The sequence below is a fragment of the Aspergillus homomorphus genome, assembly GCF_003184865.1.
Source record: "Aspergillus homomorphus CBS 101889 unplaced genomic scaffold BO97scaffold_9, whole genome shotgun sequence".
Classification (NCBI taxonomy): Eukaryota; Fungi; Ascomycota; class Eurotiomycetes; order Eurotiales; family Aspergillaceae; genus Aspergillus; species Aspergillus homomorphus.
This window is the reverse complement of record NW_020291895.1, coordinates 314656-334911: the sequence shown is the minus strand read 5'-3', so window position 1 is coordinate 334911 and position 20256 is coordinate 314656. Positions and strand designations below refer to the sequence as shown.

General features: G+C 51.2%; 9 protein-coding genes across 9 annotated transcripts; 4 read left to right on the top strand and 5 right to left on the bottom strand.

Moving 5' to 3' along the window:
* Positions 1-254: 254 nt before the first annotated feature.
* BO97DRAFT_340737 (uncharacterized protein) lies at positions 255-1217 on the bottom strand (the record flags this gene model as incomplete). Its single annotated transcript, XM_025691610.1, has 1 exon — positions 255-1217. A coding segment is annotated over one exon (963 nt), but the record flags the coding sequence as incomplete, so codon positions are not given.
* Positions 1218-1912: 695 nt separating this feature from the next.
* Positions 1913-2379, bottom strand: BO97DRAFT_404274 (uncharacterized protein). The gene has a single exon (XM_025694933.1). The coding sequence runs from the start codon at positions 2137-2139 to the stop codon at positions 1954-1956; it is 186 nt and encodes a 61-aa protein (XP_025553458.1). The 5' UTR covers positions 2140-2379; the 3' UTR covers positions 1913-1953.
* Positions 2380-5587: 3208 nt separating this feature from the next.
* On the bottom strand, positions 5588-6956 carry BO97DRAFT_282358 (SDR family NAD(P)-dependent oxidoreductase). Its single transcript, XM_025691078.1, has one exon. It carries the CDS (start codon positions 6594-6596, stop codon positions 5748-5750), a length of 849 nt encoding a protein of 282 aa, XP_025553457.1. The 5' UTR covers positions 6597-6956; the 3' UTR covers positions 5588-5747.
* Positions 6957-8434: 1478 nt separating this feature from the next.
* Positions 8435-10305, top strand: BO97DRAFT_412630 (putative GABA permease; the record flags this gene model as incomplete). Its single annotated transcript, XM_025696247.1, has 5 exons — positions 8435-8522; positions 8578-8638; positions 8703-8935; positions 8997-9839; positions 9926-10305. The coding sequence occupies 5 exons, from the start codon at positions 8435-8437 to the stop codon at positions 10303-10305; spliced, it is 1605 nt and encodes a 534-aa protein (XP_025553456.1).
* Positions 10306-10357: 52 nt separating this feature from the next.
* BO97DRAFT_386839 (Zn(2+) transporter YKE4) lies at positions 10358-12007 on the bottom strand. Its single transcript, XM_025693553.1, has 4 exons — positions 11810-12007; positions 11569-11719; positions 10547-11513; positions 10358-10482 (listed from the first exon to the last, which is right to left on the bottom strand). The coding sequence occupies exons 1-4, from the start codon at positions 11951-11953 to the stop codon at positions 10467-10469; spliced, it is 1278 nt and encodes a 425-aa protein (XP_025553455.1). The 5' UTR covers positions 11954-12007; the 3' UTR covers positions 10358-10466.
* A 207-nt stretch (positions 12008-12214) lies between these two features.
* On the top strand, positions 12215-13340 carry BO97DRAFT_404270 (nucleolar protein 16). Its single transcript, XM_025694932.1, has 2 exons — positions 12215-12389; positions 12471-13340. Exons 1-2 carry the CDS (start codon positions 12259-12261, stop codon positions 13057-13059), a joined length of 720 nt encoding a protein of 239 aa, XP_025553454.1. The 5' UTR covers positions 12215-12258; the 3' UTR covers positions 13060-13340.
* Positions 13341-14154: 814 nt separating this feature from the next.
* Positions 14155-15120, top strand: BO97DRAFT_340948 (RTA1 domain-containing protein; the record flags this gene model as incomplete). The annotated part of the gene is made up of 2 exons (XM_025691617.1): positions 14155-14335; positions 14408-15120. 2 exons carry the CDS (start codon positions 14155-14157, stop codon positions 15118-15120), a joined length of 894 nt encoding a protein of 297 aa, XP_025553453.1.
* Positions 15121-16120: 1000 nt separating this feature from the next.
* On the bottom strand, positions 16121-17502 carry BO97DRAFT_404269 (uncharacterized protein). Its single transcript, XM_025694931.1, has one exon. The coding sequence runs from the start codon at positions 17357-17359 to the stop codon at positions 16205-16207; it is 1155 nt and encodes a 384-aa protein (XP_025553452.1). The 5' UTR covers positions 17360-17502; the 3' UTR covers positions 16121-16204.
* Positions 17503-18623: 1121 nt separating this feature from the next.
* On the top strand, positions 18624-19671 carry BO97DRAFT_465963 (RTA1 domain-containing protein; the record flags this gene model as incomplete). The annotated part of the gene is made up of 3 exons (XM_025699567.1): positions 18624-18792; positions 18855-19103; positions 19174-19671. The coding sequence occupies 3 exons, from the start codon at positions 18624-18626 to the stop codon at positions 19605-19607; spliced, it is 852 nt and encodes a 283-aa protein (XP_025553451.1). The 3' UTR covers positions 19608-19671.
* Between the last annotated feature and the right edge of the window lie 585 nt (positions 19672-20256).

Here is a 20256-nt window from a genome sequence, read left to right as displayed (position 1 = left end):
GTTTCTGTGCAGTCCCCGGGAGTCAAAGCTAAGTCTAAGGTAAAAGTAGATGTTATCCCAAATGAGGACAACATCGACACAGGAGAAGTGTAGGGAATAATGAACCGGTCAAAGTGGTGTGTAAAACAGTAGCCGAAAGAAAAGAAATAACAATGTCTGGGTTTGGCGATATGGGGTATAGGCGCATGATCTCATAATACACGAAAAGAAACAATAGGCAGGGTGAGTCGAGTTTCTCGCAGTAATCCATCCGCTCAGTATCCCTTCATTCCCTTTCTGGCCTTCGAGCGTGCCCTTTCAGCCTCGCGAGCGATGAGCCTGTCCACCACATCAGGCGCCGGGCCAGAGTAGTGGCTGTCTCGCGCAGTGAGGTCGGCCGAAGTCGTGCCTGAGCCCAGGTATCCTCCCGCATCCTCGAGGGCGAGGGGTGTGACTGGGCCAGGACTGCGCAAGGGGTCAAGACGGGGTGCAGATGGACTGGGCGAAAGCGGGCGAGAAGGAGCCTTGACAAGGAAGTTTCCATCCACTCGATCCCGATACTGCCACATGGTTTCGCGAGAGCTGGCTGACGCACGATAGCCATGCTGTCGGGATTGTCGAGGTGACGGAGGCTGCGCAGATAGAGTTTGCGAGGTGCCCGAAGATTGATAGACTGCGGGATGGAACCGTGGCAGGCTGCCGAGATGAAATGCTGGCGCGGATTTGGAAGAGTTCCCACCCCGAGCCCGCGACGGCTGCGGGGAGAGAGGGCGACCAGCTGACGACATGGAAGGAGTTGCGACCGGCGCGTACAATGTCGAGCTATCAGAACGCATTCTGGAGGATTCAGAGAAGTGTGGGCGATGCACCGGCCGAGAATGTCTCCTGTGCGTCGGTTTTTCACGGCTTCTGTCGGGGACTTGCTCACGGTGGGCAAAATAGTAACCCTTATCGAAGCGTCCAGTCAATGGAGTCACGGGAAAGTCTTGATCGTGTATGATGTGAGACCGCTTCGGTATGGGTATGGGGCGAGAGGCAGATTGGTTGAGGTTGAGACCCGCTAAATAGTCTGTGGTATCGGAGACGGGAGACTGGGGGGATGGCGGACTATAAGTCGACGAGGTCGCCGTCAATTCTTCAAGGGATGACAACGAAACTCTGGTGGGGTGGCCGTGTCTCGCAATAAGACTTTCGAGCTGATCTCGGGCACGAAGACTTGAGGGATGATGGGAAGGCGACAAAGGCAACGATGAAAGATTGGCTAAGAGCACGCGATCAGCTTAAATCATTGGGAATGTGCAGAACAAGCGCAAAGCCAAATGCCACACGTGTCAGGCAGAGATAATCTTGATCTCTGTCAACAAGTGAAGATGAAACAACGAAGCAGGTCACCAGAGGGTCAGTGTGATACAGGAAGAATGCAAGCGACCCAAAGAGGAGAGCACATTCCACCAAGGAGGGTGGGAAGATCTACTGGCAGAAGGTGGGGCAAAGAAGATCGATGGGTAGAGGAAGTAGAATGGACGAATAAACGACCGAAGGCAAGAAGAGGGACAAAATGACCTACCGCTAAGCAATGGTGGAGAGTGAATTGAACTGTAGGAGGAGGACGGATAGAGAGACGGCGAAGACGATGCAGATGCAGATGCAGATGAGGAGGAGCAGGAGGAGCAGGCCGAAGGGGAGGAAGGCGGAAAGGCAGCCATTGAGGGTTTTATTCTGGGAGTTTTATTGACTGTCCCTTTTTTCTGTTCCCTGTTCAAATTAAATCCCGCTTTTCTGGATCCAACCAGTGCCGAGTGTGGATTCAACGGATGGGATGATTTGAATCCAGGCACCCCAGATGCCTTCTCCTGAGTCCTGACAGCGGCTGTTGGTTGCCAAGCTAGGCAACCCACCGTCTGCTCGCAGCTGTTCTATACGGGGTTCGTTTCCTTGTACGAGGTACTCGAGGTTGTCCCAGGATTACGGATACTATATCAGCTTGGATATTGTCCTCGGCCGACGAAATTCACGCAGGGGAGGGGGGGAAAAGTTCGGGTCTGTGTCTAAATTGATCGTCAGCTTGCGGGGAAACTCAAACAAAGTTGACAAACGCAAGAAAACCAAGAACCAAAAAAAGCCCATGGCGTCATGGCGGGAGACGCGGGAATCCATCATTGTTGCTCTTGTTGCTGGAAGGAAAAGAGAGGGGCAAGCGGAGTTGCACACCGTATGGTACGGTATGCGATATGCATATTGGATAAAGTGGGTTCCACTTCTTTCCGCTTGCTGTTGACTGCTGTTGCTGTTGCTGCTGCAATATGCCCGCCTTAAAACATCAAAAGGATGCACACCCCACCACGGTAGTGGCTGCATCCTTTAAAGAAACTCGATCACGAGACTCAGGACCATCGGCCATTGGGAGATGTAGTAAAACGAAAATCTCATGCACCACGTACCGATCAGAATTCTATCTTCATTTGGTGGTTGAATGTGGAAGTGGACGATTCGTTCCTGAGGAACCGACGGACACTAGTCACAATCCGGCTAGCCTTCCAATGACGCACCGCCCTTCGTTGACTTGTCAAAGAATTGTACGTAGATGGAATGATGCCAAGTCGGCCCAGGATAGGAGTACACAAGCGAGGAATGAGAGGTAAATGAGTGAAACAATCAAAAAGGAGAATAGAAGAATGTTGAGTGAGGCTAGTGTGGTTGGTGGAAGCCAAGGCTGGTCACACCTCATGCAAAAGAAAAAGTAAAGTGGGAACAACAAGGAGGAGGAAAGAATAGGCTGATTGACAACGCATGAGGGGGTCTTGGCAGGCTTGTAAAGGAGTCATCGGTCGTATTCATTCAATACAAATAGTTCAAAGTACTGTTGTAAATACCTCAGGCAACCAGATGAGGGGGGTGGACTAAGCGGGGCAGAGCAGCGAGTGAGGTAAGTGACTGGTGCATTGATCGTCTCCGGATAGTTTGTGCGACTAAACAAGCAAGCAAACAACCAAAATAACTACTCGCTCCCTGCATGGGCTTCGCGTCTGTTTATAACCCTGCGAATGCTGCGGAAGGATTCATATTCTCCGCCTGATGCTTCGTTCAGCCGTTAAAACCTGTTGCAACCACACGCGGGAAACTCGGGTGACCAGGCCCGTTAATATCACCAAAAATAATCCGACTCAGGACACCGCTCCGATGGCAGGCAGCTTTAACTCACAGGGCGAGGAGTGAATACAAATGACGATCTCTCGTTCTTAGTCTGCCGAACTGAGACGGTCCTGCCCTGGGCAAGTCGAGAGTGAGTACCCCTCCTCCTCTAGGGTGTCTCGTTCTAATCATATCGGTAGCACGTCCGCCGATCCAGCTGTATCATATCTGACAGGCGATTGGCTGCCAGCACCATCACACACCATCAGTGGCTGATGGAAATAGATGGTGCGAGACGACCATGCAAGACATTGTTGACAACCCTCAACGATATCCGCGTGTCGTCACCCCAGATCCAAGCAGTTCAGACTGCACAGTCGATCTGCAGCTATCTGTGCAACCGTGGACTGGGTTATCACTCCGGTCGGGTGGGGAGGACGGGACTTAGGGCTGGAACTTTTTTCATCCTTCTTCCTGGTTGCTCTGATGGGCTGGGAGAGGAATGCGATGTGATGGGGTAGGGGACGTCTCCAGCACCATCAAGCCGGGTAAGCTTGAGAAGTATGTCGCAGCCGACAATATGAGTGGATGGCACCAGCCATCCACACCGGCTTGGGCGATCAGAAGACTTACTTAGTACTTCAAATCACCCCTCCATCACCGGCTTTCGCGCTTGTCTCCTACACCAGTCACTCTGTTCACGACTTTTTCTAGTGCAGAGGGTGGTTTCGACACTTCTGAGTCGCGACCAATCAGGGAACTAGCCTATGAGTCACCTTAGCACTCGACTACTCCAGCCACAGCCACTTCTAGACTGGTGATCGAGCCAAGTGGTTTATTCCAAGGAAGAAGACTGGACGCTCGCCCATCATCCGCCCAGGCAGTTTTGTGCGTTGCTATTTACGATCCTGCAATCTGCATAGGTTCGATCCATATGGGCGTAACACCCTTGTTTGAAAGTGCAGGCACCAGCATAGATCGTAAATTGGAGATCTCCAGGACGCAGTACGTTCAGAATCTTTTCTGGCCGGTTGGCCTATCCAAACGTAACGGCCGCCTACGGGAGATCGACTAAGCTGATAAGCCTGGCCACACAAGTTCTGAACGAGTTTATTGATGACAGATGGCGGCTCGGATATGGATGAATCACGCGTATCGAGGCAATCTATTAGCGATAGCACTATCCTCTGTGACTCGAAAGGCCCCTGCCCAGCTGGCAGGGGCGTTGCCCATCAACCTCTATTACCCACTGTGGTTATGAATCCTGTCACACCCTTCCCTGGCACTAGTGATCAGATAATATATCGCTCGAAAGTTATTGGCGCCCTGGAAGATCGCTCTGCAGGTCGCAGAATAGGACATGATCATGCAGGTCTGATTACCTATCTCTCTGGCCATCTTCCTGCTCTTCAACGAGTCAGTTGCACAGTTGGTATCACCTTGACTTGCCAGTCAACTCCACACTGCGGGAAAATAAACCAACCACTCATATTGTTGATGACCCCTTACGGTCGCATACCGTCGGAGGAGGTGAATAATAACTTGGTGTGGGAGGATCGGGGTAGAGCTGCCGCGACGTTCAGTCCCGAGGACCTGCACTAGTCCCGCTCACGGAGCAGGGGCACTGTTCCTGTGATCCATTTGATCCTGGTAATATTGCAGGCCTACGCGCATGAATTGATCAGCTAGAGATGTCGGCGCGGATACGGAGGTGACTGTGGCTGGTCAGATCCAAGGCACCAGCGTACATCAAGAGGATGTTGGAGAAACATCATGATTCACAATATATCCATTCCTTTTTGAACGATGACGATGACGACATGGCGCGTGGTGCTTTTCACTAGTCTCGAAATCGTGGACGTTTTGACCTTGCACTTGTATAGTAAGCTTTTAAGCTATGGCGATTTTGCACTAGTGCTTATCTTTACTCACTCTAACACATGACTGAATAACCAGTTGTTGTGGAAGTTGTGCATACAATTTAAGCACTAGGAATTGTGTTTGCCTGAGCACAATTCAACCTGGGTCTGGCGGGCCACATTCAGTAGTTTCAAAGAATTTTTACCCAATTCTTATTGAGATCCCTACTATAGCCTTTAAACTCAAGTCTCCCTATGGACCAGACATAGAGTAGTGGTAAGCAACCAACCCACGCCAGGCTGGGTCTGTGTGAGTCTGTCTAAGAGCCTGATAGTAAGGCATCAGAATCGATATCCTGTAAGGGGAAAAAGCCCACGCGCTCCAAGACTGAAAGCTAGCTTTCCCCCACTGTATGTTGGACGTCAGTACTTGGTCAATCAAAAAAGTCGCGGTCATGTGCTCGGGCTATTGATGTTGAGCGACCACAAAGCTAGCGGAACCTGGCTTGTCAACCACCTCAACCCACTGCTGCCAATCTTTCTTGTCTTTCACAGAAGTATTCTGAAGAGTCCGAATGATGAACAATGCTTTGTCTGATTTACACTCGACCACATTCCTATACGTGTCATCTATTCACATATAAGTGAATGAGTAAACCTGGTGGCACTAAGCGAGCCTGACCAACAAACGCCGCGGCCCACGAAGAATGCTCATGATGCTATGGTATTATATCTTTGTGGTTGTGACGATCTTATCTGCATCTTTCGCATCCAAGCTTATCCCAAACATCCGCTCATGCCGTGATCCACCGGAATACAAGCACCGTTGATCAGGTTCGATCCTGGCCCGGAGGTGATCGAGAGACACAGATCTGCGACTTGCTCAACATCGCACATCTCCACATTGGCAGCGGTCATCAATTCCATTGCCTTGTCCTTTCCCTCCTCGTTGATGCCCGTCATGAACGCATCCGTGATATTTGTCGTCATCCCGCCCATCATCAGAGCGTTGCACCGAATCCCTTTCGATCCATAGAAGGTCGCTGTATTCTTCGTCAAACCTACAAGGCCATGCTTGCTCGCCGTGTATGCAGCGCCTGCCACGCTTAAGATTAGCTCAGACGCATAAAGATGACAAAGATGGTAACACATACCAGCCGCAAAGCCTGCCTTGCCCGCCAACGACACAATGTTGACAATACGTCCATCCACAACATCTCTTGCCAGCATATTCTGCACCGCCAACTTGCTTAGTAGGTATGGCGCCGTCAAGTTCACCGCAATCACACGATTCCACAAGGTTTCATCTAGCTCGCCGACAGGATCAAACCGGTCCATGATTCCGGCGTTGTTGATAAGGATATCGAGCTTTTGGAATCGGTTGACGATTCCCTTGAATAGAGTTTGCGCGTCACAAGCAGAGGTAATGTCGGCCTTGACGGTCAGAAGCCGGTCAGCGTGGCCTCCGGCTGCGAGTTCTTTGGCTGTCTGGTCGAGGCGGTCCTCGTTGATGTCGCAGATGACGACGTTGGCTCCAGCTTGAAGGTACCGGGTCGCAAGGGTCTTCCCGAGACCGCCTGCACCGCCGGTGACGAGGCAGGTCTTGCCTCTCAGATTCATTGACATATCGGCTGATTCAGGTAGTGTTTCCTGATCGAGACTGCATCAACAGACATACATCGGAGCTTATATACTAGTCTTTCGTAGTCGAAACAGCAAATTTGCGTTGCGTATGCCCTCCCCCACCGTGACCGCGAGAGTCTTTCCCCTGAGCCAGTTGTATCAGGCAGTTTATGCCCATTCAAGAACCAAGCAAGTGGGCATTTGAGGGGGAAATCGCGTATTGGCGGCATTTGGTTGTCGTATTTGCGTATCCGGGCCATACGGGGGGCGCATGTGGATCCCTTGCTCGATGCTTGTCTGAAAAGCAAGGGGATACGGCGCAATACGCGAGTGGGTACACCACCAATGTCAATTCGGTGCGACTTGTCTTAATAAATGCCTGGATGCCTTGAGTTTGGAACTCTGCTTTGTTGGCCGACGTTGCAGTTAGTTTCGGTCTCCACCTCGATTTGACCTTGCTAGCCGAGCATAACCAACCTTAGGCACCCCAGGAACGAGGCAGCCCAGCGAAAAGTATTCAGAAATTGATGTGATGCAGTACTCAAAAACCCTGCCAGCTATCCCGTTCACACCTACAATAATCTTCAGCTTTCTGTTCCTTCGGCACCTTGGTGTGAAATCAGTTTTCAAAGACGAGAACGCAACGTGTAAGAGAGACAGGGAATTCAAGTTCGGGCCATTTTTATCCTCCTGACTAGAAGAAGGCATGGCTGATGTTTCCAGTCACTCGATTGAATACTTTTCGCAGCCTGATACGTTGGATCTCACGGTCCAAACCACGTTACTTGTCTGCTATCGACAGTGTTCTTAAATCGCAACTGAGTGGCAACAGACAGCAGTCAAATGCAAACAACCAACTGCATCTCAATGAAAGTTTGCGGAACTATGATCTTAGGGTCATGCTCTTTGCAACATCAATCGGCTTATGCTTTTCGCACAGATGCTTGTATATTTAACAGTAGTGTACTGTTGAATGCTCGCAAAGCGCAGCAAGAAGATCAGCAGCAAGCGGCGACCTCGGCTTTCGTTTATGGCATTTATGTTCCACGCAAGGGTGTAGCGTCTCCGTTTATCTGCCGGGGTCTACTCCGAGCTGAGATCGACTTTTTTTAAAATTTGGGACTTCCCCGCGTTTAATCTCTCCTAGGGGATTTCTTGTGGGTCGGTCTAGCTTGGATGCATATCACGCCCTCTATTAGCATAGATGGGTCTGGACTGTGACGATTCTGCATTCCGCAAGCTTCTGTCATCGAATCGTTATCGCGAGCCATGCTAGGCGCTTCTAGGTGGCCATGACCCTGTCGGGCTATTCCGGAGTGGTAAACGCGATCCCCGAGTCCTTGTCCTCGAATATCATGTAGGGGGTTTTCTCCGGCTGTTGAGATTGTTGACTTGATTTTGCAAGTGGTACCACGCAGATAAAAAGCAGTTTGAATCCAATGATGAGCCAACAGCAAGAATTTCTACATCTAATAAGGAACGTCTGTCGCTTGATAAGCTTATCACGATGGCATGCTTGTTACACAAAGCAATTACTGAGGGTATGAAACATTGTGCTATTTGTCCCTGTCTCCTTGATGCTCCACTGTCCGTCGCGAAGACTTGCTCTTTCCGGTTAAGCTGCAGACTAAACTGCTGCTGGCTATCTTATCGTCACCCCGGTTATCGCTTCCCCAGTTTCATCGGCATTGGTCAAGTATCTACTAAGTTCTTACTTGGACGGGCGGCAGTTGCTGCATTAACGCGCTCTCATCATGACACTTGATAAATAGTCTTGCCTACGCTCAATTATGAGCGTCTGCATACTCGGGCATGATTCGACTTGACAGAATACCGCTGACATGATTACACAAGAAGATGAGATTCAGCAAATTCCCCCGACTTCCACGGGGGAGGATGTTCGCCTGGAGCATTTGGGATATGAGCAAGGTATGTCTGACCGATGATGCCTGACAAAGGTATGCTGACTGTATCTGGGGTAAAGAGCTCAAGCGGTCTTTTGGACTGTTGGGCATGATCGGTTTCAGTTTCAGTGTGGTCACTTCGTATGTCGCATTTTGATTCCAAGATCCCAAGATATCAAATTACCAACCTCTAACCCAACAACAGCTGGACGGCGCTTAGTGGTGTCTTCATTGTCGGTGTCACTTCTGGAGGTCCACCGGTCATGGTCTTCAGCTTTATTGGTGTCAGCCTACTCACCCTTGCCGTGGCTATTCCCATGGCAGAGATGTGCTCCATGTATCCGGTAGCTGGAGGCCAATACTCCTGGGTTGCAGCCTTAGCCCCTCCCAAGATTGCTCGAGGGTTATCATACGTCACCGGATGGTTCATGCTGATTGGTGCGCTCTCCCCCTGTCTTCTATACTTATCCGTCAATGCTAAGAGCACATCTACTCATAGGCCTCCTGGCAATGGGCGCGACGAACAACTCCATTGCAGCCCAATTCGTCCTCGGGATGGCAAACCTCGTCTTCCCCTCGTACGAAATCCAACGCTGGCAAACGGTCCTGGTCGCATACCTCGTTGCACTCCTCGCTGCCGCCATCAACATCTGGGGCCCTCACCTCCTCAACCGGCTAGCCCGCTTTATCCTCATCTGGAACATCAGCGCATTCTTCATCACCATCATCGTCCTCCTCGCCACCAACGACCACAAACAGCCCGCCTCCTTCGTCTTCGTGGGTTTCCAAAACACAACAGGCTGGGACAAGGCCATGGCAGCCATCGTCGGTATCCTCCAAGCCTGCTTCGGGATGTGCTGCTACGACGCGCCGTCCCACATGACGGAGGAAATGAAATCCGCCTCCAAGCAAGCTCCGCAAGCGATCATCCTCAGCGTGGTCCTAGGTGCAATCACAGGCTTCGCCTTCCTGCTGGTCCTGTGCTTCTGCATAGGCGACATCACAGAGACCGCCAACTCCGCCACCGGCGTGCCCGTCATCCAGATCTTCTACGACTCAACCGGCAGCAAGGCCGCCGCCTGCGTGTTAGCCGGCATGATCGCGGTGATCGTCATCGTGGCAGGCAACAACATCCTCGCCGAAGGCTCGCGCTGCGTCTACGCCTTCGCGCGCGACCACGGCCTGCCCTTCAGCACCTTCCTCGCCAAAGTCGACAAGAAGAAACAGGTTCCCGTCAACGCGATCCTGCTTGCATTGATCGTTCAGCTCGCTCTCGGCGCGATCGACTTCGGCACCAGCACAGGCTTCGAGACCGTTATCGCCATCGCCACGGAGGGTTTCTGTACGCTCTATTCCCTCTCCCTTCCCCAGCATCAAACAGAACCCACCACCAGCAAATAAAACTAACACACAGCAACCGGAATCCAGATCTCTCCTACGCAACAGCCCTGGCAAGCCGCCTCCTAGGCTTCATAACAGGCCACCAAAAAGCCATGACCGGGCCCTTCGCCCTCCCGTCCTCGATATCCATCAGCCTGAACGTTCTAGGCCTGCTATTCCTGCTCTTCGCCTCCATCACCTTTAACTTCCCCACCTCGTCCCCGGTCACGAACGACTCGATGAACTACACTAGTGCCGCTATCGGGGTAATCGCCTTGATCGCCTTGGCGACGTGGGTGAGTACCGGGCGGAAGCATTTCACGGGGCCGGGGGTGGCGCATGGGGTGGTGGAGACGGGGAAGGCGTTGGAGATGGAGGTCGAGGACACTGCTATAGCTTCGGCGGTAGAGGGGGAGAAGAAAGGGTGATCTTGCTTTTTGCTCGTTGTAGATGTATATCACCTGAGAATTGAGAACTTTTATTCCTCCTAACTTTTACGTTTATTACCGATGATCTTTGAAGAGTCTGTACGGTCTACACCTCATCTCATTTCCCTAGATCAACCCATCAAATTTCAACCGAGAAAGTCTCAATCCCAAGAGATCCTACCACAAAGTACCGTCAGCAATCTGAATCCCCACAACAACAGCACACGGCAAAAAAACTTACCAAAGCATAATCCCCGCACCAGCCGCAACAGCCAAAAACTGCGTGACCATCTGCTTCACCTCCGTCTTCTTATCCTTGCCGCTCGTCTCCAGCAGCTCGGGGATGACGGACACGGTGCCAACGTACAGGAACGTTCCCGCCGTGAAGGGCAGGAGCATGTCTCCCCAGGTGAGACTGGTGCCTAGCAGGCCGACTGCCGACGATGCTGCGCCGGTGGTAGCGGAAGCGGAAGCGGAAGCGGAGTTTCCGCCGAACTCCTGCACGGCGATGCCGATGAAGGTCCCCAGGAAGGCGCCGATGGCGGTGACGAATTGCGCGCCCATGGCTTTGCGTTTGGAGAAGCCCGATTGAATCAGCAGGGCGAAGTCGCCGACTTCGTGGGGGATCTCGTGGAAGAAGACGGCGACTGTTGTCGTGGCGCCGATGGTCGGGGAGGCGTAGAATGATGAGGACATCGCGAGGCCGTCTGTGATGTTGTGCGTGAAGTCGGCGATCAGGTTGAGGTAGCCGCCTAGTTTGATGCTTGGGGAGGGGGTTGCGGGGGCGGTGGATATGGTAGTCGTGGTTGAGGTGGAGGAGGGCGCGGATGTGGAGGTGGACTTGCGGTTTTTGATTGTCGAGGAGGTTTCGGTGGTGACTGAGCTGCTGGTCGTTGTGGCTTCTGTAGGGCCTTCGGTGTGGGTGTGCGAGTGCGAGTGCGAGTGGCCTTCACCGCCGGTTGCGATGCGGAGTGCTTTGTCCATGGCTACGAAGGTGAAGAAGCCAACCATGATGCCTAGCCCCAGAAGGAGATTGCGGTTCGGTTCAACCATCACGAAGCGGACGTGGTCTGGGGCGTCTTCGCCGAGGAAGATCTCTGGGAGGAGGTGGAAGATCGTGTCGCCAAGGAGTCCGCCGACGGCGAAGGCGACCATCACGGAGAGGGATGAGGGGTCGATGTTCGGGGGGCAGAGGGCCAGAAGGAAGTCTATTGAATGTATGTTAGGTTTTCTGGCAGGGATTGTGAGAAGCGAGCGACAGACTTGGAGGTCCGGAGATGTAGATGGTGGCCAGAATTGCATTGACCGCTGGGCTTCCGGGGAAGAGGACCGAGAATATTTTCGACATCAGGCTGGTGGTCTGGGGGCTCGTCGCGCGCTTGTGTTCATTGAGGGACCCAACCAACGGACAATTCTGGTTATCATGTCAGTTCAAACTTGTGATCCGTAAGGTATGCCGAGTATGGGCGCCCAGCAGAGTGCACGAGGTAGTAAATGAACCTACCTGAAGCTCCTCTTCGATCTGCCCTGCAGAAAGCTCGCCAACGGAGACAGCATCATGAGCGACAGCCAAAGCAGAAAAGAGAACAATGCCAGCCGCAAGAGCCAGTCCAATGCGACGCATTGGAAGAAGAGAGGTGGAAGCCATAGCAGCGATGGAATTCAGCAGGGAATCAACGAGGGATGCACGGAAGTGGACAGGTCATGGAGAGCTGACGGAGGGAGAGAAACAAATACCCTTTGACTAACTAGCGGAGGGGGGGAGGCGCGCGCGCGCGCGATCGGATGCCCCGATCTCCGGATCTGCTCTTATCAATCGGTCCCCCTCACAAACACGCCAAGACTGGAATGCAAACACCTTCAAGTTTTCGGGAGCCGATAACTTTTTTTTGAGGCAACAAACTCCAACGATCAACTTATCAACACTTTTGCGCGCCCGCATTATTACACACCATGACCAACGTTCGCCAGAAGAGAAAGAACCGGTCCGGTCTGCCCAAGGCTAAGGCCAAGCGCACTGGTCTCCTGAAGAATGGCCGGAAGAAGATCAACGTCCTGGGAAATGCTATCATTGCTGAGAACTGGTACGACTTCCAACTTATCCGAACGGGGACGATGCAAGAATTATTGCAACACACAACAAGCTAACATACGTCTTCTCTCAGGAACCGCGAGTTGACCCTCACTCAAAACTACCGCAACCTGGGACTTGTTCATCGCCTGAATGCGCCGACTGGTGGTTCCGAGAAGCGCCGCACGAAGGACGGCATCGAGCGCGAGCGGGAAGACTCGTTGCACATCAAGAGCAGCGCCACCGCCGTTGCCCAAAAGAATGCTGCCAACGAGATCAGAGTCGAGCGTGATCCGGAGACCGGCAAGATCCTGCGCGTTATTAGCAACGACGACGAGATCGAGGTGGCGGGCCGCAAGCACAAGCGCAACAACCCGCTCAACGACCCCCTGAACGACCTGTCCGACAACGAGGAAGAGGACGAGCCGAACGCCCAGCAGAAGAACGCCGACAGCGACATTGTACGCCAACTCGAATTCCAGGCGGATCAGGAGAGTCGCAAGGTGGCCGCCAAGAAGCCCCGCCACCAGAGCAAGAGGGAAGAGGAATGGATTCTGCGGTTGGTCGAGAAGCACGGAGATAACTACGCCGCCATGGCCCGTGACCGGAGACTGAACCCGATGCAACAAACCGCCGGCGACCTGAAACGCAGAATCGCCAAGTGGGAAAAGACCCGGTCATGATTTGTTTTTCGAATCCATTGCATTTCGGCGAGTCTGGCGTTTGTTCCTCGGGTTTTATTTTGGGCTGATCAAAGTGTCTGAGTCTTGAGTCATGACTTTGTCCGGCTTTGCTCCTTTGCGGTATACCAATTAGTTTGGATGGATAAGTCACATCTACATAAATAAAGAGAGTTGTTACGCCTCGGTGGTATTCTTGCAACAAATCATGGGTGGGCTGTATTCACGATGACCACTGCATATCTTTCACAAGCTGTTTTCGCTTGAGATATGTTATCTCTTCAACAATTTGCGCTTCCCAGGCCTCACCGGTATTAGGGCAGCGTCAGAATTGGTTGTATTGAGGTTGGCGATAACTTCATCCTTTAAAACCCCGATAATTGATCGATAAGCAATGCTGCCTGCCTAGAACATCTCATAATGCATGGTAGGAACCAGAGACAAGCTTGACATCATCATAACTCGCATCTATCTCTCGCTAAACTTACCAATGGCCCAATGGTGAATCCAGCCATCATTGTCTTCGGGACAGAGCAATAGACGAGACTAATAGATGTTAGCGAGGATAGAAGGAAAACATTGAGGAAAGAGCTCAAACATGTGAAGACTTTAGCTAATGGTGAGATGTTGCATAACTTGTTGTAGAGTTCGTTCATTCGTTAAGTTCGTTCGTTCGCATACTCGCTTTTCGTATACTCGTATTCTCGGATACTCGTATATTCGTAAATCCGCATTCGTATATTCGTACTTCCGACGTCCGTACACTCGTATATCGATAGGGTATACTCGCTCTGACTCCACTTCCCAAATCTGACACTGGTAGCGTTCTCTGGTACCTGCAACCCAAACCCTGCCCAGACTTCTGTCCAGGCGACCCAAACACAGGATTGAGTGTTGAGAGTTGGCCATGCCCAAGAAACCATACTATGCTTAGTTTGCCACGATGGAAAAACTGCTCCACTGGCCCCTTTAAAGCAGCAGCTCCTGGACTCGAACGGGGACTGATTGCTTTACGAAAGAAAAGGGTCTAATCCTGACACTGTACAGACAGCATATCTTCTGTGCAATTTCTTGTCTGGCAGACTCCCCTTCATGACCATGGCAGACAGCTCAGGTCAAGATCAAGATGTTGTATACTTCGCGTTATACCGATACACGCCATCGATCCCCGCCGCGGTAGTCTTCGCGGTGGTATTCTGCGTGCTTTCGATCTTCCATATCTACCGGCTTGTCCGACACCGAACATTCTTCTTCGTCCCTTTCGTCATTGGACTCGTCTGTACGTGGGCCCCTTTCTGGTTCTTTTCCGGGCCAAAACTTGACGCATCACTAACGCCAGGGTCTCGAATAGTCGAAGCAGCAGGCTACATCGCGCGCATCTTCTCGCACTTCGACACCCAAGCCCTAGGCCCATACATCACGCAAACAATGCTCATCCTCGTGGCGCCGCCGCTCTTCGCCGCCTCGATCTACATGACCCTAGGCCGGCTGATCGTCCGCCTTGACGCCGAATCCGCCTCTTTAATCCGAGTCCGGTGGTTGACCAAGATCTTCGTCGTGGGCGATGTCATCTCGTTCATTCTCCAGTGCGGAGGCGGTGGATACATGGCCGCGGGCACCCTAGAAGCCATGGAAAACGGCGAACACATCGTCATCGCCGGCCTCGCTATCCAGCTCCTCTTCTTCGGGTTTTTCATCCTGGTCGCCGCCGTCTTCCACACGCGGGTCCGTCACTCCATCTCGATGATCTCAGTGAGGTCCCACAGCGGCCGCTTCTCGTGGCCTGGCCTGATGTGGACGCTCTACCTGGCGTGCGCCCTGATCCTTGTCCGCTCCGTGTTCCGAGTCGTTGAGTTTGTCCAGGGCAATGACGGCTTCATTATGCGCCGCGAGTACCTGCTGTACATCTTCGATGCGCTGTTGATGGCGTTAACGGGGATCGCGCTGGGATTCGTGTTCCCGGGCTCGTTTTTGGATGATCATGGCAATGATGAAGATGAAGATGATGGGGATGAGGATGAGGAGCGGAAGCGAGGACTGGCGGAGAGAGCCACTTCAGTTTGATTACATTTTGGTGTTTCTTGTTTCTGAGGGTTATATATATAGTTGTATATAGGTCATTTTGGTTTCCATCTCTTGCCTCGGTTGGGGAGAACAATTCATCTGCTTCGGGTTATCTGCCCTCTATTTTCATCTAAGAGTAGCGGTTTCATGGCAAAAGGGACTTGAGCCAATTGATAGGAGAATAATGCCCATTGATGTCGGGTCCTCACTCTGGAGTCCGAGGTTAAGATTCACCAGAGTATGTCATTCGGAACGATTTGGCGGTATTGGAGCCAAGCGGTTCTACGCCATCCCCACCACGCATGAAAACGAAAGTATCAGCGAATTCATCGTCTAATTGGCCATGGATCATAGCCGCGAATGCAAGGATCCGCTCTGTACGAACGAGATTGACCTCTCCTTGACAGTCACCCCAAGGAAACGAAAAAAGGAGATAGAGAGATGGAGAGGTCCTCTCTGTCACAGAGGTCACAGGCTGCGAAAATTTCCCATCCAAACGACACCCAACCCCTCCAAGGAGAAAAAATATTATCTTTCTGAGCCAAAGCAAACAGAAGCAACAATTGATGGAACGAAGGTGGTGTGAATGAGATGGACAGACGAAGGAGGCGAAGCGGAAAGGGATAAAAGATCTCACCAATACCGGTTTTCTTTTTTTTTACAAGAAAAAGCGCGCTTTGAGGACGGTGATATGAGTTTGACCGTTTTGTACGACTCAAAGATCATCATCGGGAATGGAAAGACGTTAAAAATCCCGTTGGATCTGAGAATTGATGGCCCCTGCTGATCTGCAAGCAGGGTACCTCGTATATCCGTATTTTGTGGCGAACCATGGTTGAATCGTGGGGAATGCTTTTCGGGAGCCCCGAAGAAGGAAAACTTTGTCTGGGTTTGACACCGACAGTTCGCATTCGCATTCGCATATGCACCCCTCTCGGACACCATCCGAGGGGGCCACCAAAAAGTTAGCCCAGAACCACGCCCCTCCAGGAGTACGAGAGCACGAATGAAACAGGGAACTACTAATGCACCCAAATTTTAAACTTAGGTCCGGGAAGGGACCGAGAGTGAAACCTCCTGAAAATCACGAACCCGCGATTACTGCCATTGGCCACGCCATCAGAGCGCTTAACGCATGGTTCTCCAGCTTGTTCACAAGCAGTAAGATCTTCTCGATCTCCGAACGAAAGCCGCTGTTGAGATACCAGACATCCGGAAATAGGAGGGATACAACGTAGAAGTGCGCCAGGATAGCGTACGAAAAGCCCTCAGCGGGCCTCAGTTGCTCTCTGGATTTGAGGCTGTCGAAAAAGCTATTTGAGATCATGTATGGCCAGGAGGTGACGGCGCTATCCTCGATGTCGATCTGGATTTCGAGCGCTGGCGCGCAATCGCGCTCACTCCGGGAGAACTGTAGGACATATAGGATCCGCATGTAGATCTCTTCTAATTTGCCAATGGCGTGAGTATAGTCGTATGGATGATCTTCGGCTTCGCTGGCTTGTTCGTTATCAGAATGTTGTGATGTCGATATGCTCTTCCCATCAAGCGAGGCTGTGCCGGGAAACAGGGTGGCTGCAAAAGCGCGAAGCATGCGGATGGCTTGCGTGGCACCTTGTACAAACACGTGGAAAACTTGGGGAGCATGCTTCAAGCGGGAAAATTGCGCCGAGGAGCTGGCAGGCACAGCAAGCTTCCAGTCGTCGTTAGCATAAATGTAGAATAACATGGCCCGCAAGCGTCCGAGCTTGAGAGTTAGCCAATGCTCTTGAACGATGCTTGTTAGGCCACGAACAAGATGTAGCCAGTCAATATATGGGTATTGATCATCATCTTGCTTGCCGAGTCCCAGTCCTGGGCAATCTTGATCTCTGGTGGATATTGAGGCAAAAGCGATAGCAACTATCAGAAGCGCGCCGCAGAATACATATTCTGCAGTGTCTGGAGATATGTCGGCCAGGGCCTGGCGAAATCCTTCGAGGCCTCGTTGGTGATGCTGAATCACGCGATGATACTCAAGTTGAAGTTCATGCTCATCGTAGGCAGGCAGCGCAGACTGACTCTCATTTATACCCGCTGTGATTGATCCTGACATATGGACTTCATAGAGAAGATGCTCTCCAGCGAGTGCAAGGAGCAGGTGCATCAGGTACTCCTTCTTCGTCGCTATGTCCGGAACAACCTGCTCCCAGATTTGCTTTCGCTTCGCATGGGGGCTCATCGTTCTAGAAGTATGCATCATGAACCTTGATAGGAGACGTAAGTCGGCTATATTGATATCTTGCCCGTGCAAGGAGATTTCCGCTAATGATCCCTCAAGGCGGAAATCCAACGGCTGCAAGGGGTCTACCGCGGGGCGCGATCGTCGAGGGGACCGCGAAACTGCAGACCTAAGGCTCGTCAGTGTGTGAAGCTCGGATTATGACACCAGACTCAAGCGATGCATACGTGGATAACACTGAAGTGGGATAAGAACACGAGTCGCCTCGAAAGGCACATGCCCCGCAAATGGGCTGCTCCTCATCACACTAACTCATACCGTCAGTGTTAATATACAGTGAAAACAGCTAGAGTAGGATTGCTACTGACCTTCACTCTTCTTTTCTTACAGGTAAAGCAACCTTTGCGGGATTTATGATGACGGATCCGGCGCCTTCTTTCCTTCTGTGTACTCGCGCTGCTGCGCTGGGTCGGGGGAGACCCAGAATCTAATGGAGAAGGGGTTTCCGACATTGTCTGTGAGAGAAGAAAAGTATCTGGCGACTCGCATGCGAGGGATGCTGAAGACAGTAACGGTGACGATGACGGTGACGGTGAGGAGTTTGTGGTGAGGTTGGATTTGGATCTTGTTCTTGCGATTGCCGCGATGGCAGTCATGTGTCGGGCCTTACGGAGGGCCAAGGAATCCAGAGCCGCACATACTGTACTGGGTGTCGGCGAGGCTGCTAGCGAGGGGGGTGGGAAGAACATCTCCTTTTTCTTGCTCGTGTTGTTTCTTCAAAAAAGTGCCTTTCTAAGCGCTCGGAAAATGAAGATTCAAGAATTGATCTGCGTTGGGGATATTATACTAGTAGTCCACGGAGTGGTGTAGCAGTGAAGGCGGGATTTCGCGTCCGCCACAGGGACTTCCATCATTAAGTGCGAAATCTATGCAATAATAATGAAACCGTCGGGAGGGATCCTGTATGGCTGAGTTGGCATTTCTTCTATCTATCTGCCAGCTTGCCTGTCGTTGAGCTGAAAGGCCGCGGGCGTGGAGGCGGCGGCAAGATGCGAAAGATCAATACGAATGTACGAGAGGGTGGATATACTTCCAGCCCTAACAGTTCGCGCCCGCTCACGGATTTTGCTGTCTGCCACGCACCCATTACAGGTTACTTGATGAAATAGTCGATAAGTCTCAGACTCAGTTACCTATATGGTTGTTGGCTGTCTCTAAATCTTCATCTCTCTGCATTTCAACTCATCCTTAATCGTATTGCTGGAGCATCTATCGGTCGAAAATGAGCAGCAACAATGAGGCAGCCGTCTTTGCCTTCTATCGGTACAACCCCAGCATGGCTGGGGCCGTGATTTTCACGATCCTATTTACTATCACGACCGTCTGGCACGTTGTACAGCTGTGTCGCACCCAGACTTGGTTCTTTATCCCATTTACAGTAGGAGGCATATGTTAGTAGATCTTCCATCCGAAAACTTGCCCTCATATTTCACAATATGCTTATGCCTTCCAGTTGAGATCATAGGCTACATTGGCCGTGGTCTCTCGAGCCATGAATCTCCCAATTGGACCCTGGGCCCCTATCTCATTCAGACATTGTTTCTGCTGCTTGCACCTGCCCTGCTTGCTGCCTCGATCTACATGCTTCTCGGACGTATCATCTTGATCCTGGGCGCGGAATCCCACGCCATCCTAAAGAAAAAGTGGTTAACAAAGATCTTTGTCACGGGTGATGTCCTTTCGTTCCTCCTCCAAGGTGCCGGTAAGTTCCGCCCTTGTCTTCGCCCAACTTCCCCTCTCCTACCTATACTGATATTTTTTATCGCGCATAGGGGGTGGAATTCAAGCCAGTGGCAGTCTATCAGGGATGCAGAACGGCGAGCGGATCATCGTCGTCGGTCTCTTCGTCCAGATCTTCTTCTTTGGGTTCTTTATAGTCACGGCCGGGGCGTTCGATCGCAAACTCAAGAAGTACCCCATTCCTCGATGCCGCGATCCTTCAATCCCATGGCGAAAGCACCTTAATATCCTATATATCACCAGCTTCTTGATTATGGTGCGGTCCGTCTTTCGTCTGGTGGAATATCTTCAAGGCAATAATGGATACCTTCTCCACCATGAGGTCTTCCTATATGTATTAGATGCGGTCCTGATTTTCCTGGCCATGATCGTCTTCAACCTGTTTCACCCAAGTGAGATTAGCCATCTCTTACACGCGGAGAACGATTACGAATTGCAAAGCGCGGCAAATAAGCATGCTATATAAGGCGAGAACGACTCCTCTTCAGACCTTCTGCTTTTTTCTTTTTTATTTCTTTCTTCTTTTCGAGTATGTGTTGATTTACGATTCATTTTTCTTCCCTAAATGCTCAGCATATATATATCTGATCTTTTTGCGAAACAATAGACTAGATAGCTTTCGCATTACTACCTTTATCCCTGGGTTTGTTCTCTTGGTAGACTGATTACTGCTATGATGGGCCTGGATATGAACAAATTGTCTTGAATGCTCTCTCGCAATTGATACTAGACTCCCAAAGTGATAAGCTCTGCTTACTCTCTGTCGTGGTCTTGATTTTGGTAAGCTTGTGATATTTAATGATATGTAAAGATACATGACTCTTGTTCTTTGATTTATCTATGTATATTTCTTTTCCTTTCTTTTCTTTTTCTATTTCTCTTTCTTTTTCTTTTTCTTTTTCTTTTTTTTTTTTTTTTTTGCTTGCCTTGGTGGGATACCAATGCAGAACTAAAATCTGCAATGAGTGGATAAGGACTAGCGGTGGAAGACCACCTGTGGCTTTGAATCCATAAGTTAATGTCTGCTGTGGAGGCTCTTTCCATTCTCGTATATTCGTTTAGTTGTGCCCTGACCTAGACTGGAGAAAGACGAAAGCATAATGAATTATCGTCCA

Bases quoted from the DNA above. Each gene is read 5' to 3' on its own strand.
- BO97DRAFT_404274 (XM_025694933.1), bottom strand. From the start codon at position 2,139: ATGATGGATTCCCGCGTCTCCCGCCATGACGCCATGGGCTTTTTTTGG.
- BO97DRAFT_282358 (XM_025691078.1), bottom strand. From the start codon at position 6,596: ATGTCAATGAATCTGAGAGGCAAGACCTGCCTCGTCACCGGCGGTGCA.
- BO97DRAFT_386839 (XM_025693553.1), bottom strand. From the start codon at position 11,953: ATGGCTTCCACCTCTCTTCTTCCAATGCGTCGCATTGGACTGGCTCTT. The intron at 11,720-11,809 runs GTAGGTTCATTT...CATGATAACCAG, and splicing joins AGATCGAAGAGGAGCTTCAG to AATTGTCCGTTGGTTGGGTC. The intron at 11,514-11,568 runs GTCTGTCGCTCG...TACATTCAATAG, and splicing joins CTACATCTCCGGACCTCCAA to ACTTCCTTCTGGCCCTCTGC.
- BO97DRAFT_404270 (XM_025694932.1), top strand. From the start codon at position 12,259: ATGACCAACGTTCGCCAGAAGAGAAAGAACCGGTCCGGTCTGCCCAAG. The intron at 12,390-12,470 runs GTACGACTTCCA...GTCTTCTCTCAG, and splicing joins GCTATCATTGCTGAGAACTG to GAACCGCGAGTTGACCCTCA.
- BO97DRAFT_404269 (XM_025694931.1), bottom strand. From the start codon at position 17,359: ATGCATACTTCTAGAACGATGAGCCCCCATGCGAAGCGAAAGCAAATC.